Here is an 18,376-nt window from a genome sequence, read left to right as displayed (position 1 = left end):
AATCACAAGGGACTAATTTCTCTACTATAACAAAGGATATACAAATCATTTTTGGAAAACCAACCAGCCACTACAAGAAAAATGGCTGACAGACATGTACAGATAACTCTCAGGAAAGGAAATTCAAACACCTATTATCCCCCAAAAAAGAAATTCAATCTCAATCATAATAAAAGAAATGCAAACTATTATTTTTTACACAGCAAAGATCCAAAAGTTTGCTAACATGCTGTTTTAGAGAAGGTAGGTACAGGGAAATAGGCACTCTCACAAACTGTTGTTAGCAATGTAAATCAGTACAATTTCTACAGAAGGCAATTTAGCAAGAGCTTTCAAAATTTTAAAAACACATAACCTCTAACCTAGCAATTTCACTTTTAGAAATGTATCATACAGATATATTTGCACATAAGCCCACATGACACACAAGTCATTCACTGCAGCCGCAGTAAAACACTGGTAGCAATCTAAGTGTCCATCAGTAGGCAACTAAGCAAATTATGATATATCCATACAATGAAATATAATTCAGCCATTAAAAGGAATGAGGCAGCTCTATAATTAATAATAAGGAACACCATCCAAGATACATTCTTTCAATAAAAGTAAAATGTAGAACAGTGTCAATATTTTTATTAGAGTGGGGAGACAAAAGTACAAATACACATGATCTTTTTATACACTTAGAAAATTTCTGGAAGGACAACACAAGAAACTAGTTCAATGTTCCTCTAGGAAAGAGATTAGAAGATGACAAATTTTTCACTAGGTACACACTTTTGCACCACATAGGTAGTATTACTTATTCAACAAATTAAATAATTCAAAAATAAATAGAAAGTTTCTATAAAAAACAGAGAGACACAGGTTGGTAGTATAATATTATGGTTAAAAATACAGGGTTCTGGGCTCTGTTGGCTTAGGTTCAAATCCTGCTGCCACACTTAACAATGTAAGTGTTCCCGAGTGACCTTAACCTCAACAAGCTTCAGTTTCTTCCGTATGATACAATAAAAAAGGTAACAAGCCGTGTAAGGTTACTATAAAAGTTAAGATAATGCACATAAAGATCTTAGCACAAACTGTCACTGGCACGTAGTAATTACTCAATAATGATTTGCGCTTCCTTGTGAGAGGTGAGGTTTTCTTACTGTTGTTTGCTTTTGTTTTTGTTGAAGAGAAACTTGAGCATCTTTATCTACTTAAAATCAAGAGGTAGTAGAGAAGAGAAAGGAGAGAGATGGCTAAAGCAAAGTCCTCAAGAGTCGGAGTTCGAAATTGCATTGGAAAAGGGATACCTTTATCACTCAAAGGGAGGAAAAACAGAAAAAGATAAGGACGGATTCTGTTAAATTTCTCGATTAGGAGCAAGAAGTAAAGGTGTTCCCACCAAAAGAAAGGAAGAGTCATGGTTATCTACTAAAAATGAAGAACAAGCTGATAAGTCTTGAGAAAATGGTAAAGTATAAGAGCTGCTAAAGATAACAAGATAACATGACTGAGTCTTGGAAAAACTGCTTTGCATCAAGAATTCCAGGAACCTGTAGCTCCACCAATCGGTTCCACCAAGCAGTTGTGTAACTTCTCCTGTAGGGCTTTATAGCCCAGATATGTGGCAGAGAATACAGATGGTTAGACTAATACAGAGAGAATTTTATAGAGTAGGTGTTATGGAAGGGAAATGAAGGTCTCCAGAAGAGAAATAATGTCACAAAACTAAAAGCAGACTGAAAGGGTTCATAGCAGTATTATTCATAAGAACCTTTTAAAAAATGGAAACAACCCAAATGTACATCAGTAGATGAATGGATAAACAAAATGTGGTACGTCCATACAGTGGCATATTATTCAGTCACAGAAAGAAAATATTGGAATATGTTACAACATTGAGGAAACTTAAAAACATTATGCTAAGTGGAAGAAGTCAGACACACAAGGCCAAATATTGTATGATTCCATTTATAGGAAATGTCTAGAATGGGCAAATCCATAGAGAAAGAAAGTAAATTAGTGGTTGCCAGAGGATTTAGGGACACAGAAATTGGGACTGACTGCTAACAAGTACAGGGTTTCTTTTTGGGGTGATAGAAACGTTCTGGAATTAGATAGTGGTGAGGGTTGCATAATACAGTGAATATACTTAAAACCACTATATTGTACACTTTAAAATGGTGAATTTTATGTTAGGTAAATTTTATCTCAATAAAAAAAATTACAAAAAAAATACCATGAAAAGCAAGTGAATTTAAAAGGGATATGAAATACTGAAAGTGGACAGATTGAAAGACTAGAGGTCTAGGGCCGGCCCCATGGTGTAGTGGTTAAGTGCGCGCGCTCTGCTACTGGTGGCCCGGGTTCAGATCCCGGGCGCGCACCGATGCACCACTTGTCAGGCTATGCTGTGGCGGCGTCCCACATAAAGTGGAGGAAGATCGGCACGGATGTTAGCTCAGGCCCAGTCTTCCTCAGCAAAAAAAAAAAAAAAAGAGGATTGGCATGGATGTTAGTTCAGGGCTGATCTTCCTCACCAAAAAAAAAAAAAAAAAACAAGAAAGACTAGAGGTCTAAATAAGCTTGAAGAACAGAAGCATTAGGAATGAAGATGAGAAGCGGAAGGACTATAGACTCAAGTCAGAAAGTAAGATGTGGGGGCCTGCCTGGTGGCGCAAGCAGTTAAGTGCACGCACTCCGCTGCGGCCCGGGGTTCAACGGTTCGGATCCCGGGCGCGCACCGATGCACCGCTTGGCAAGCCATGCTGTGGAGGCGTTCCATATAAAGTGAAGGAAGATGGACACGGATGTTAGCCCAGGGCCTGTCTTCCTCAGCAAAAAAAGAGGAGGATTGGCAGATGTTAGCTCAGGGCTGATCTCCTCACCAAAAAAAAAAAAGTAAGATGTGGTTCAACATCTTTAAATCAAACAATATGATACACCACATTAACAAAATAAGAAATAAAAATCACATGATCATCTCAATAGATGCAGAGAAAACATTTGACAAGACCCAATATCCATTTATGATAAAAACTCTCAATAAAATGGGTTTAGAAGGAAAATACCTCAACATAATAAAGGCTATATATGACAAACCCACAGCCAACATCATATTTATTCAAGGAAATAGAACAAACAATCCTAAAATTTATATCAAACAACAGAAGACCCTGAATAGTCAAAGCAATCCTGAGAAAAAAGAACAAAGCTGGAGGCATCACAACCCTGACTTCAAAATATACTATAAACCTAGAGTATTCAAAACAGCATGGTACTGGCACAAAAACAGACACACAGATCAATGGAACAGAATTGAAAGCCCATGAATAAAACCACACATCTATGGACAGCTAATTTTCAACAAAGGAGGCAAGAACATACAATGAAGAAAGGAAAGTCTCTTCAATAAATGGTGTTGGGAAAACTGGACAGCCACATGCAAAAGAATGAAAGTAGATCATTATCTTACACAATACCCAAAAATAAACTCAAAATGTATTAAAGACTTGAATGTAAGACCTGAAACCATAAAACTCCTAGAAGAAAATACAGGCAGTACACTCTTTGACATCAGTCTTAGAAGCATCTTTTCGATGAAGAGTCATGGTTATCTACTATACTTTTCAAATACCATGTCTACTCAGGCTAGGGAAACAAAACAAAAAATAAACAAATGGGACTATACCAGACTACAAAGCTTCTGCAAGGCAAAGGAAACTAGGAACAAAAGGAAAAGACAAACTACCCAACTGGAAGAAAATATTTGCAAATCATATATCTGACAAGGGGTTAATCTCCAAAATATATAAAGAACTCATACAATACAACAGTAACAAAAAAAACAACCCAATCAAAAAATGGGCAGAGGATATGAACAGACATTTTTCCAAAGAAGATACACAGATGGCCAACAGGCACATGAAAAGATGTTCAACATCACTAATTTTTAGTGAAATGCAAATCAAAGCTACAATGAGATATCACCTCACACCCATTAGAATGGCTATAATTACCAAGATAAAAAATAACAAATGTTGTAGAGGATGTGGAGAAAAGGGAACCCTCACACACTGCTAGTGGGAATGCAAACTGGTGCAGCCACTATGGAAAACAGTATGAAAATTTCTCAAAAAATTAAAAATAGAACTACCAAACGACCCAGCTATCCTGCTACTGGGTATTTATCCAAAGAACACAAAATCAACAATACAGAGATTTATGTACCCCTATGTTCACTGCAGTATTATTCACAATAGCCAAGATGTGGAAGCAACCCAAGTGCCCATCAACTAATGAATGGATAAGAAGAAGATATGGTATAAATATACAATGGAATACTACTCAGCTGTAAAAAAAAAAAAAAAGACAAAATCATCCCATTTGCAACAACATGGATGGGCCTTGAGGGTGTTATGTTAAGCGAAACAAGCCAGACAGAGAAAGATACACACTGTACGATTTCACTCATATGTGGAAGATAAACAAACATATGGATAAAGAGAATAGATTAGTGGTTACCACAGGGGAAGGAGGTGGGGAGTGGGCGAAAGGGATAAAGGGGAACATATGTATGGTGACCGATAAAAACTAGACCACTGGTGGTGAGCACAATGCAGTCTATACGGAAACTGATACATAATAATGTACACCTGAAATCACACAATGTTATACACCAATATGACTTCAATAAAATAATTAAAAAAAAAAAGAAAGTAAGATATCAGCATTCCAGATTTCAGAAATTAGAACTTTCAGTGGTGAGGCATACAACATAGCCACGACAACAGGTATCAGAATCAGAATAGAGGTCACTATCATAGGACTTGGAAAGAAAATGAAACTGTCATATAGCTGAACCACATATACACTGCAGCTATTCAGGAGGAATAAATGCCTTGGTGATAGATAGATACTTTGCCCACTGTCAAAATCCTTATTAGATGACAGTGATGACAGATATAACTGAATAATATAAGCCTACAAAGAGGGAAAATTTTTACCTAAGAGTAAGAATAAATGTCAAATTAGTCAAAATTATCAAGCTAGTAGCCCCAATTCATTCAACAGTTTTTTACTAAAGTGATAACTTTAATTATTGGTTAACTAAGTAACTTTAGTTATTTAGATAACATGTCATCAGCACTTAGCCTGATGATGGGAATACAAATACCTTATTTGCTGACCATCCCTGAGTAAGCAACATCCTCTATAAGTCTCATTTTTCTCATGTGCAAATTGGGTATAATACCAACTTTGCAACAGTGTTAAAAAAATTGACGATAATACAAGTAAAACATAGGACTTGGTACACAGGAAGTGCACAACAAATGAGAGGTTTTTTTCCCTTTACAGGCAGTCTCTCTTCAAGGGGCTAATAGCCTACTGAAGAGAAACCATCATCACTAACATTTATTTAGAACTTAATGATGTGCCAAGAACCGTGCTAAGCACTTAACATGTATTAACACATCTTATTCTCATAATAACCCTGAGATAGATAGATACTCTTATTTTCCCCATTTTGGAGATGAAGAAACTGAGGCATAGGAAGGTTGAGGAACTTGCCCAAGGCCATACAGCTCAGTAAGTGGTAGAGCCGGATTTTTGCTCTAGGCTTTGTGCTCCTAACTACTAGACTATGCTACAAGCCAAAACTTATAATAATATTATAATAATTTAAATGGAAATATGTGCAAGAAACAATGCAATACAAGAAAAAGAGGGGCTGGCCCAGAGGCATAGCAGTTAAGTTCGCGTGTTCCACCTTGGTGGCCCAGGGTTCGCCAGTTCAGATCCTGGGCGTGGACCTACTCACCACTCATCAAGCCATGCTGAGGCAGTGTCCCACACAGAAGAGCTACAACTCTACAACTATGATACACAACTATATACTGGGGCTTTGGGGAGAAAAAAGAAAAAGAAGAAGATTGGCAACATACGTTAGCGCAGGGCCAATGTCTCTCAAAAAAAAAGAAAGAAAAGGAATCTAAATTTGGTAGTACTTGAGCTGTGATTTAAAGGGTATCTGCTTAACGAACAGGCAGCAAGCATTCCAGTGAGAAAATGCAACAGATACAGAATTTATACCTAGATGGCAACTATGATGCTCTATGATGCTGCCAGTGCCAGAATCCTGGCAGAATGGACTAATAATTGTACCCAGTAGAGCAATGTCATCCATGAAGCATTATTCACCAGGAAGAGTCTAACTATTGGTGGCACACATTATAAGCAAAATAAATATAAGCTAAGTCATCAAGCTAGTTTAACCTGTTGCTGGAATGATTTACAATGATCTTACAGGTGGAACTTGCCCTGCACAAAGTTATGAAATCACTAAACTAGTCTTGGGCAACCCCTTCCCTCCATTAGTCCTTCAATGCCACCACCTTCAATAACAACCATTTCTTGCTCCTCTCAGACTCTCTTTTCTATGCTAACTCCCCATAATTCTAAAGTAAAAATGATAGATAAGAGCTTAAGAATTTACAAGAGAACAAAATTTTAAACTAGAGAAGTATGAAAGTAACTATGGAAACAGAAGTGTTTGGGTGGAAGATGATATTTTAAAAAGAAGTCAAAGTTTCCATGATGCCCTTAGTAGCCCTTTGAGTAATACAGACTCTAGAAAGGGCTTAGAGTTCTTAGCACTGAATGCCAATACTTTAATAACTTGTTTTGGATTTGAATCTTTTAGTTATAAGATTCAACCAGTCTCCCAACCCCAACCAAATGATATAAAGAAAAAAAATTGCTGCTCATAAAAGCAAAATCATTAACAAAAATGCTGTCAGTGGATTTTATCTGTTTAAATACTTTAAATTTTGAGGTTTCTCCCCCACCACAAAATGTTTCATATGATTTAGATGCAGTTCTACCCAAAGAGAACAGATATCCTTATTATACTTCTCTGTCATTCTTTAAAAAGGCTTGCCCATGGGCCGGCCCGGTGGCTTAGCGGTTAAGTGCGCGCGCTCCGCTGTTGGCGGCCCAGGTTCGGATCCCGGCCGCGCACCAACGTACCGCTTCTCCGGCCATGCTGAGGCCGTGTCCTGCATACAGCAACTAGAAGGATGTGCAACTATGACATACAATTATCTACTGGGGCTTTGGGGGAAAAAATAAATAAAATTATAAAAAAAAAAAAAAAAAAGGCTTGCCCTTCTATATACACTCTCATAAATGTACCAGACAATCAAAACTACATCTTCTGTCTCCTACCTTAAGGGAATAAAAACTTTGTTTCAAAGATTGCTTAAAAATAAATGTAATACCCTCAGGGTAAAATAATAATAAAAGCAACAACAACAATAATAACAACAATAATAATCCTATACATATAATTTTAAATAGAAAATAACGTTTTTGAAAATAATATCCTTACCAAAAATTATAACATTAATTTTTAAAAAACACTTGCCTGGAGGCTTGCTAGTGCTCCTCAGAAAATTTCCAAGTGGCATGTGCTCCCCCAACATGGATCCAGAAGTACAGAGGTGCACAAGAGCACTGAACTAAGAATAAAAACATATGGGTTCTAACCCTGGTTCTGCTTCTTCTCTCTCTGTGATGTGAAGCAAGCCCCCTTCACTTTCTGGGTTTTGGCATCCTCATCTACAAAATGGGAATAATACCAATTGTCCTACCTACCTCATAGGATTATTGTAAAAATCAAAAAACATACTGTATCTCAAAGTGCTTTGAAAACTATAGAGTACTACACAAAAATAACTTATTACTAAACATTTTCTAAAACTTTTCTTTTATATGTATAACTAATACTACTGCTTTACATAGTTTCCATACTATTTACATTATAGACATATACTTCAAGATTTCAAAACACTGGAAAAACTTCAGTCTAATTAATCTATTTTATATCCTTGCTACTCAAAGTGCGGTCCATGGAACAACAGCATTGGCATCACCTGAAATCTGGTTAAAAACACAGACTCTCAGATACCCCAGACTTACTCAATCAGGATCTGTATTTTCACAAGATAAGATCACCAGGTGATTCCTATGCACAGTAAGGTTTGAAAAGCACTGCTTTACATAGCAATACCATTTACAATAACAATTACATAAATAGGAAATTATTTCCAGAAAAGGTATTTCAAATATATGCATCTGATTTATCTGATTTATCTGGTTCACTGAACCATGGTTAATTAAGATCAGAAGCCATGTCCTACTCATTCTCATATTTCTGCCTGTTATATAGCAATGTTTCTTGAGTAATGGCAAAAAACAAAACATTATCAATAATTAAATAGAGAACTTAGGAATCAATGTACATTTACCCTTACATAGAATATGACCATTTAATATCAATTATTAAATATATATTAAGCATTTGTGGCATTAGCTTTAAAAAATGGAATGAGTATTTTAAAATTTTATTTATATTTAGGGCCGGCCCCATGGCTTAGCAGTTAAGTGCGTGCGCTCCGCTGCTGGCGGCCCGGGGTTCGGATCCCGGGCGCACACTAATGCACCGCTTCTCCGGCCATGCTGAGGCTGCGTCCCACATACAGCAACTAGAAGGATGTGCAGCTATGACATACAACTATCTACTGGGGCTTGGGGGGGGGGGGAGTTAATTAATTAATTTTAAAAATTTTTTATTTATATTTGAATGAGGCCACACCCAAATTTATAAACAAGAATGGTCAGGTTATGTAAGAAATCCATTAAGGATCAAAAAAAGATAGATGAAATGTTTTTGATGGAGAAGGAAATAAACTTCCAACAATATAAATGATGTCTAGTGGGCTTTGAAGTCAGACATGGTTCAAATTCTTGCTCTGGCACTTAGATTTTCAACAAGCTCCTTAATGTCTCTAGCCTCAATTTCCTCATATGTAAAATAACAGCATTTATCCTCATAGAGATAAAAGAAGTAACGTGAACCACCTAGTGTTATAGGCACAAATCATTATTTATGGAAAACAAGAATTAATGTTCTAAAAAGCTAAAAAAGTAAAATTTACCTTATCAAGTTTTAGTTCCAATTCTGCCACATCTCCTTCTACTTCTTCCAAAGCAGCTCTAGAAAAATTAAATATAAAATATGTTATTTTATATGTTTAAATGTATACTTTACTCTTGAAAAATAACTCTAAGTGAAAAATAGATATGAATGCTTAAAAATTATACTTCACATAAAGTAATAATTACCTTAGGATGAAGTATAAATACTTCATAATTATGCAATACAACAAATAATACAATTATTGTTTAAGGTAATGAGAGAATACATTAGGTTGATTTACTCAAAGCCTTCATATCATTCAAATTAATGATACTAATTAAAACTATTTAACATAGGTTTTTTTAAAAATGAGTAAGAAATTTTAAAAGTTGAGCCATACAAAGACTCAGATTTCTATTCAACAAAGCACATGTAACCAAACAGCAAAGCACCCTTGGCAACCAAAAAGAAAGGCTTTTTACTTTTAGAAATAGTTCAGAATGTTGTTACTCTTGTTTAATGCCCCATTTTGTTTCCAATGTATTTTTAAGAAATCAGCAGATACTCTTATTTGTCAGGAGAATAATAAAATTATAGTATTAGTTAGTACTTGATATTACCCTACAGGGCAACATTCCAAAATTGGAAATTTGGAACAAAACAGCAGGAACTAAAACTTTTTAAAGATAAGATTTTACACTTAAGAGTAATACATAAAAAAGCAAATAATACATAAGCCATCTATGCCATTTTCAGATACCTACTTGATAAACTAGCAACTTCCCAATAGCTATTTTTTGAATTAACCAAAATTTGTTTCAACTGGATAATAGCAGGGGACTAGCCACCCAAAAAGCTATTTTGAACTCTGGGTAAGAAATTCTCAATTAGACAACAGAGCTAAGAAAACAAAGATAGCTAAGACATAAACTCTATTCCGAACTACCCATTTAATGCCTGTGTGATCTCTGAACAATCATTTTCATTAGTTTGTGATTTTACTTCTCCGTCTGGTAACATTTATTGAAAATACAGTTTTTAATCTCCAAAATAAGAAAATTATATAACTAAAAACTATTCAGTACAGAGATACCTATTCCATAAAATGAGCTACTCTAGCATACAGCTCAAGAAAACAAGAGGTGCTATACTTTCACAGCATGGAAGCAGAAATGCTTCTCCCCTAACTAAAAGCCTGTCATTTTCTTCAGCAGTGTTTTTCAAATTATATATTATTCCCCTAGGCTAGAAAATATTTCCCCTTCAAATTAATCCTTACTCCCTTCATCTGCCAATATGCTATTCTTCATTTAAAACTTAATTCACAAAAGAAAATAAATATATCAGTACAAGGATATCCACTGTTTGTAATAGGTTGAAATCTACATGTCTAGCAATAGGAAATAGATGGTATATCCATCCCATTATGTAAAGCAGCAAGTTTTGTTGTTTTTTTTTTTGTGAGGAAGATCAGCCCTGAGCTAACATCCATGCTTTTGCTAAGGAAGACTGGCTCTGAGCTAACATCTATTGCCAATCCTCCTCCTTTTTTCCCTCTTTTCCCCAAAGCCCCAGTAGATAGTTGTATGTCATAGTTGCACATCCTTCTAGTTGCTATATGTGGGACACGGCCTCAGTATGGCTGGAGAAGCGGTGCATCGGTGCGCACCCGGGATCCGAACCCGGGCCGCCAGTAGCGGAGCACGCGCACTTAACCACTAAGCCACGGGGCTGGCCCAGCAAGTTTTTAAATGAGGTTGATTTATATCTACTGACAAGGAAACATGTACATGACAGACTATTAGTTACAAAATTATATATAGTCTGAGTCCAATTTTGTGGGGAAAAAACTTGTTGGTATATGCATAGGAAAAATCTGGAAGCATATTTACCAATCTATTAAGTCTAAGCTTGAAGAACAGGGATTGGAGAGCAGAAAGTGTTAATAGGGATTTACACTTCTTACTACTTATATTTTTGGATTGTTTTAATATTTGCAATAACTAGGCATTTTAAAACAATTTTTAAAGCTTAACGGAGAAAAGAAATAAGTTCAGACATCACCTTCCCAGGAGGTGGGTCCCCTTGGAATCTCTTCCCCTACCCCCTCAGGCTGGATTACATACCCTTCTTGTGCCCCCACAGCACATCATTCACATCTCTATCACTGTTCACTTCTCTCACTAGTCTGAGCTCCCCCACAGCAGTACAGACACTCAAAATGTTTGTTGAGTCAAGAACCTCCACAATTATTTACTCTGTCAAAAACTCTAATTTACACTTTTGATCTTTACCCAATTTAGCTTGACTCGATTAAATTTCTTTCAAGCAAATTAGTTGGAATGGCTGGCTTTAAAGTTTGATTTAATCATTTGTTTCTACTAAACATACAGTTTGATAGAAACTTCATGTAATTCCTCAATCTTATTTCATTGTGCAATTCTACTAATTTACTTTTGTGAAACAAGACTTTTAAAGAGAGGTAAGAGTTTATGTACAAAAACAAGAGGTAAAATGTGTTTTACCTGTCATTTAAAAATAAAGCCCTTTAGGGGCCGGCCCTGTGGCTTAGCGGTTAAGTGCATGCGCTCTGCTACTGGCCCGGGTTCGGATTCCGGGCATGCACCGATGCACCGCTTGTCCGGCCATGCTCAGGCGGCTTCCCACATACAGCAACTAGAAGGGTGTGCAACTATGACATACAACTATCTACTGGGGCTTTGGGGAGAAAAAAGGGAAAAAAAAGGAGGAGGATTGGCAATAGATGTTAGCTCAGGGCCGGTCTTCCACAGCAAAAAGAGGAGGATTGGCATGGATGTTAGCTCAGGGCTGATCTTTCTCACAAAAATAAATAAACAAACAAACAAACAAATAAATAAATAAATAAAGTCCTTTATAATCACATATTCAAAGAATCTGAAAGTTTATCTTGGAGGTTCTTCAACACTTCACCTTCTCTAAAAAACATCTCTATCCTTGGTCATCTAAGATGCATATGAAAACTTGTAGCAATAGGTAAGTAGCTAGCATCTAAGGCAGCCTGGTTAACTGCTGAATATCCTTTAGTGTAAAAAGAAAAAAAAAAGTATATGGAAAGAGCATGGTCTCAGTTCAAATTCTGCTACACCACTAAGCCTAAGACATTTTATCTAAGTTTTTTCATCTGTAAAATGAGTAAACATATACCTATTTAAAAGAGTTGTACAAGTTAAATAGGGGACTGTCCATATCATTGACCATAATATATACTATGACACAAAGAACACAATAAGAGATTCTTTCTCTCCTTTCTCTTAGCCCTGCATTCTGAGGTGAGTTTTGCCTCCCCATTACTTCTATTCATTATTGCAAGAAAACCATTCTGGAACATATGTTTAATATATAAAACAATCTACACAACAGTCCTTCAAATACTAGATGACAGATATTATTCCTTTCCAACTCTTCCAAATATGTATTGAGCATTTAACTTTTATAAATGTGCAAGGCGTTAAAGAGGCCAATATTATAGACCCTACCCTTCACAGCTTAAAATTTAATAAAAAATTATTAAAATTTTTAAAATTATTAACATTAAAAAGTTACACACACATTAACAATGAAAGAAACATATGATTAAATAGCAAAATAAGCAAAACAGAAAATAATGTTAAAAGAAAGAAGAAAAAACAGAAGGCAGTCAGCAAAGTCTCACAGGATTATTATGAGCAGGGGTCAGCAAATGATAGCCTTCCAGGCAAGTCTGGTCCATTACCTGGTTTTGTACAGCCCATGAGCTAAAAACGGTTTTTACATCTTTAAATGGTTGGGGGAAAAAAAATCAAAAGAATAATATTTAATGACACATGAAAATTATATTAAATTCAGATTTCAGTGTCCATAAATAAAGTTTTATGGAAACACAGGCAAGCTCATTTATTTACATATTGTCTATGGAAGCTTTCATGCTATAATGGCAGAGTTGAGTAGCTGGAAAAGAGACCATATCTCCCACAAAGCCTAAAATATTTACTACTATCTGGCCCTTTACAGAAGAAGTTTGTTGACTCCTTATTATGAATATAAAATACAAGAACATGATGAAAATCCTTTCTCATATATAAAATACATACAAGAAAATTTTTAGGACTTAGCTCTGGGTGGCTGTACCCTAAGAAGCTGAATAAGCCCAGAATTCAGAAAAAAGGTCACTTTATTTTTAATTACAACACTTTCATTCTTTTATCTATTCATGCATCACAGTGTTTTACGATCAACTCAGAAAATAGTTAATTAAAAACATAAAACTATAATAGGAAAAAATCTAGCAGCAAATATTAACACTGACACATTTCTAATCAGATGGTGATCACTTTGGGCTCTGAATTAAATGAATCTCTGAGAAGTACAAAAATAGAACTCTCACCACCCAGATAACTGTATATATCCTTGATGTAGCAATAGACTTTTTAAACCACTATTTTTACCAGATTATCCATAAAAATAGCTAGTATGGGTAATATGAGTGTTACACTTTCTTTATAAAAGAAAATTTTTTGCAAGAAACAGGAAGTATGACAAAGAATTATTCTACCCATCCATTTGAGATTCTTTAAAAAACTACTTTCATTTCAACCTTGGCAATATCCTTAAAATGGAATTAATAATCTAATACTAGGTCACATGATGATGCAATTTAAAATGCAACAAAGGATATTCAGGATTACTAATAAGCACATAAATATCCTCAAACAATTAAAGACGGATTTGAGGCTCTGCGTCATAACTACCTCCTGAAGAATTATCAAAGAGGGCCAGCCCCATGGCTTAGCGGTTAAGTGCGTGTGCTCCGCTGCTGGCGGCCCGGGTTCGGATCCCAGGGGTGCACCAACGCACCGCTTCTCCAGCCATGCTGAGGCTGCATCCCACATACAGCAACTAGAAGGATGTGCAGCTATGCCACACAACTATCTACTGGGGCTTTGGGGGGAAAAATAAAATAAAAAAGAAAGTCTGCATCTTAAAAAAAAAAAAAGAAAGAAAAGAAAAGAATTATCAAAGAGATAACATACTCAAACTATATAATGTAGATTTTGTATATATAATCTATGTTCCTTATTTTATATAATAGATATAGTCCTAAAAGTTGCATATAAATTGAATAACCATTTAGATACTCAGAGAAGTTGCCTGTATGTCCATCATGGTACCTATCATCCCCAACCAAATTCCTCTTTCAGCTCAAAAGCTTTATCCACCATGGGCAATGCTGGGCTCTTCTTTTCAAAGAAAAGAAAACGGCTGGATCAGGATAACCCACTGACCCAAGGGCAGCCATGTAACTTAATAGCTGGCAAAACTAGGTGACCAAAACGCGCCATACCAATGAGATGGCTTCCTCTGGGTTTTTGACCAGAGAACACACCCTGGAAACCTGCTTTTTAAAAGAAATCTCTCATTAAATCATTTTGTAATGGGAATGGGCCATCCCTTATTTTGTTCAGTAGGTTCTGGGCTTCATAATTTCATCTCTGTAACATCTTTATGTTGAGAAGCAATGCAATGGAGTTTTAAAAACTGCCTGTTTGAATCCACACTTTACTTCTGAGTAGCCATGTAACATCGAACAAGTTCTTTGTGTTTCAATGTCATCTATAAAATACAGATAATAACAGTCTCTCCCATGGAGATGTATGACAATTAAATTTTAAAATACATATAAAAACCTTAGCACAGTGCCTGACGCTAAGCAATCAATGAACGTCAGCTATAATTATCTATAGTGTTAAAGAAAATACACAATTCTTCATTTTCATTTTATGGGGCCAGGAGGAAAGAAAGCAGTAACAAGATTAAGTTATCAAATACTTCCAACAAGAATATGAAATGGTTTGGAAACTGAGCAAAAAAAAAAGGTTACAACAGATCTAACAGCAAATAAAACAAGAAGTCCAAATTCCTTTAAGAGGAAACACTTCAGTACTCTTGCCCTTTTCCAAAAATTATATGTCAAACACACACCGGAGTCTCCTCCTAACTTCTTCCTAACTTCAATCTAGGTCACAGGACTATACAATATGATAAAATATTATTTGAAAATCTATTTGGTTTTCCAGGGTTATCAAGGTCAGGTCTGTCCTGACACCTCTAAGAAGGCACAAACAGAGGAGAACCAACATGCAATCAGTAGGAAGGGGAGTTAAGGCTCTGAATGTATATTTATTACACAATAATAATAAGCCGCTTTTTTTTTTAAGTCTGTGCCTTTATTTTTGACAAATCTCAGTAAAATTAAAAGGTCTTTCTTCTCCAAATATTATGTTAGAAATGTTGTCACTGGCTCCTATTTGCTCAGATTGGAATACTAAGAAAACTTGGCAAGATCCATGAAAAATTCAGTCCTGTAATGGGAAAGAGAATAGTGGAAAAATAACTAGAAATGCAAACCAAACTTTTAGTCTAACGTTCTACCAACTAATATGAGTTCCTGAGAAAATCATTTAATCTCTCCAGACCTCAGTTCTCTCATCCATAAAAAGTGAGGAATGCACTGGATCATCTTTATTATCACTTCCAGATCTTAACATTCTATTATTCTGGAATAAGCATTCAAAGGAAAGTAGAACCTGGATTTGATTATCTTCTCTCAAGCAAGATTTCCTCTAGGCCCTTACTCATGCTTTCAACAGTTACAGGAAAAAAAAGAAAAAACTGAGGCCAGCCCAGTGGCGGAGTGGTTAAGTTCGCGTGCTGTGCTTTGGTGGCCCGGGGTTCAGATGCCGAGCGCAGTCCTACGCACTGCTTACCAAGGTATGCTGTGGCAGCCGTCCCACATAAAATAGAGGAAGATAGGCACAGATGTTAGCTCAGGGCCAATTTTCCTCAGCAAAAAGAGGAGGACTGGCAACAGATGTTAGCTCAGGGCTAATCTTCCTCAGAAAAAAGAGGAGGATTGGCAACAGATATTAGCTCAGGGCCAACCTTCCTCAGCAAAAAGAGGAGGACTGGCAACAGATGTTAGTTCAGGGCTAAATTTCCTCACAAAAAAAAAAAAAAAAGAAAAAACTTATAAGCCATGAAAACCCTTACCAAAACTTAAGTTCCACTCATCCCTTTCAAAAGCCTCCTCTATGTACTTCTTAAAAGGCAAGATAATGAATACAGATGAAAACAGTGCACTTTAAGTTTTTTGTTCAGCTTAACATTTTAGGGAAAAAAAGATTTTATCTTCTGTCCACACATGTATGTTTCTGAGTGAGCTCCACTATATTTCTTTTTAAAGGTTGTAAACATTATTCTGCCATTTCACAGAGAAAAAAGAACTCAAAAAAAAAAGGTAGTTAAAGGAACATGTACCTCTTCTCCCCTAAGTTCCTCCCTGTTGATACACAGTATCCAAAGTAAACCATCAGGGCCAGAGAAGAGTGTAATTGAAAAAGCAACCAAACCATAGCCGCCTAAGGTCAACACACAAGCAGTATGGTCCACAGGAACGAATACCACACTCCCAAGCCATTACTCAGATGTCAATAACCCTATGAGTCCAAGCTCATCATAAAAAGAGGTGACACTCAAAATATTATCCAGATCATCATGCTGCACAGAGAAGTAGGGGTTGGAGAAAGAGAAAAGTACAAGATCTTCTGTTCCTAGGGGTCCAGATTCTTTCCTTAACAGGGCCACGATTTCAACAATCACTTCCAGAATTTGCTCTGCACAGCAGATAGGAGCTATATACAAAGTTACTTTTTTGTGTGTGTGTAAGGAAGATCAGCCCTGAGCAAACATTCGTGCTAATCCTCCTCTTTTTGCTGAGGAAGACTGGCTCTGAGCTAATATCTATTGCCAATCCTCCTCCTTTTTTTTTCCCCCAAAGCCCCAGTAGATAGCTGTATGTCATAGTTGCACATCCTTCTAGTTGCTGTATGTGGGACGCCGCCTCAGCATGGCCGGAGAAGCGGTGCGTCGGTGCACGCCTGGGATCCGAACCCGGGCCGCCAGTAGCGGAGCGCGAGCACTTTAACTGCTAAGCCACGGGGCCGGCACCCAAAGTTACTTTTTTATCATGTGCAGTGGCAAATATTCACTATTTACAGGAAACTGGTCTAAAGAAACACTAGTAATGTTTTATTTTGATCAGATAAGAAATTACTTTATATTTTTTCCTCACAAAAAATCAGTACTAGTTTAGAAAGCTATGTTTCCGTTTCACCCTTCTCTAACAGCCTGAATTTCTTGTCCAGGGAGTTAGCATACTCAAGCAGGTGAAATGGCACTATAATCACAGTGAGAGTTAACATCATTCTACGGTGCCATAAAAGAAGGTGGAGGAAGAAGAAATGGTCCCTCTATTATGCTGGGATCAATAAGTCAACAGTGACATATGACTGGTTAACAGTCCCTTCTAGTTTTCACAGTAGAAAGGGTTAAGCTAGAATGAAGGCACTAGCCATCTAAAGAGGGATAAGGTCACCTTAATAAGAAAAGAAGAGGGTTAAGGGAAAAAAAACTACAAACTTACAGACTACATAATGGTGCCTTTGACGGAGCCCAGAAAAATAAAAGCTGAAGAGGAAGGTATTTGTGTCTTGAAATCACAACAAACTCAGGCAGGCCTACTTAAAAAAATTGTTTTAAGTTGACTTTCCACAAAGTCAGTCCATTCCCAAGAATTCTTATCAGTGTAGTAGGTTTTGACATGATAGGAAAATAAAGTAGTTACCATCACTGTTTAAAGGCTTAAAACCAAATGTTCAACCAAAGCAGTTAAACTGCAATGCTTATTATATTAGTGGAGTATCACAGGCAACATCTTTAGGGAGAAGACAGCACTGTAAACTTTACGGTTCATAATGGGAGAGAGGCGATTTCTATGAGGAAAGAACACTGTGACTGATAATACTGTCGGATGACGAAGTAGTTCAAATAAAATAGGATTATCAGCAGACTCACAAGGAGAGAGAAAGAAGCAAGATGGTAGGGACATCTAGGGCCAGGTCCAGACAAAACTGTCAAAAATTATAATCAGAGACCTGCCATATTCCCCCTTTTGTGGCTGTTCCTCCACTACCCTTTTCAGCAACTGGAAATGGTACTTAAGGCACAGGATATCCGGCAAATCAGAGCAGGTAGGTAACTACATACTGGGCCTTTCAGGATTCTCTCCATAACATATCATAGGCTGCTAAACAAATCATATCTATAACTTTCCTGGGCTCCTCCATTAACAAAAAAAAAAATCCATTTTAATATATAATGAAAATAATTTTGCCTTACATCTTCACTATGTTTTACAATTTGCATAGCACCTTCCTGCATGATATAGCATTTGTTATATTAAGAGAAGAATATAGAATAGTAATGTGAAATAACAGAGAAAAACATTGAGAGGAAATGAGCGACAACCACAGAAGCACAGATTCTTGAATT

General features: G+C 36.5%; 1 protein-coding gene across 3 annotated transcripts in view; it reads right to left on the bottom strand.

The window, feature by feature from the left end:
- Positions 1-18,376, bottom strand: part of ACAP2 (ArfGAP with coiled-coil, ankyrin repeat and PH domains 2) — a 156,576-nt gene that overhangs the window by 86,439 nt on the left and 51,761 nt on the right. For all 3 annotated transcript variants that reach the window (XM_058556086.1, XM_058556084.1, XM_058556085.1), the window contains exon 2: positions 8,988-9,045. In XM_058556086.1, the coding sequence (XP_058412069.1) occupies positions 8,988-9,045 (58 nt within the window). The remainder of the gene's footprint in view (positions 1-8,987; positions 9,046-18,376) is intronic.

Source organism: Diceros bicornis, chromosome 15, assembly GCF_020826845.1.
Source record: "Diceros bicornis minor isolate mBicDic1 chromosome 15, mDicBic1.mat.cur, whole genome shotgun sequence".
NCBI classification, from domain to species: Eukaryota; Metazoa; Chordata; class Mammalia; order Perissodactyla; family Rhinocerotidae; genus Diceros; species Diceros bicornis.
Note: the sequence above shows the minus strand (reverse complement) of the source record. Positions and strands in the feature narration are given on the sequence as shown.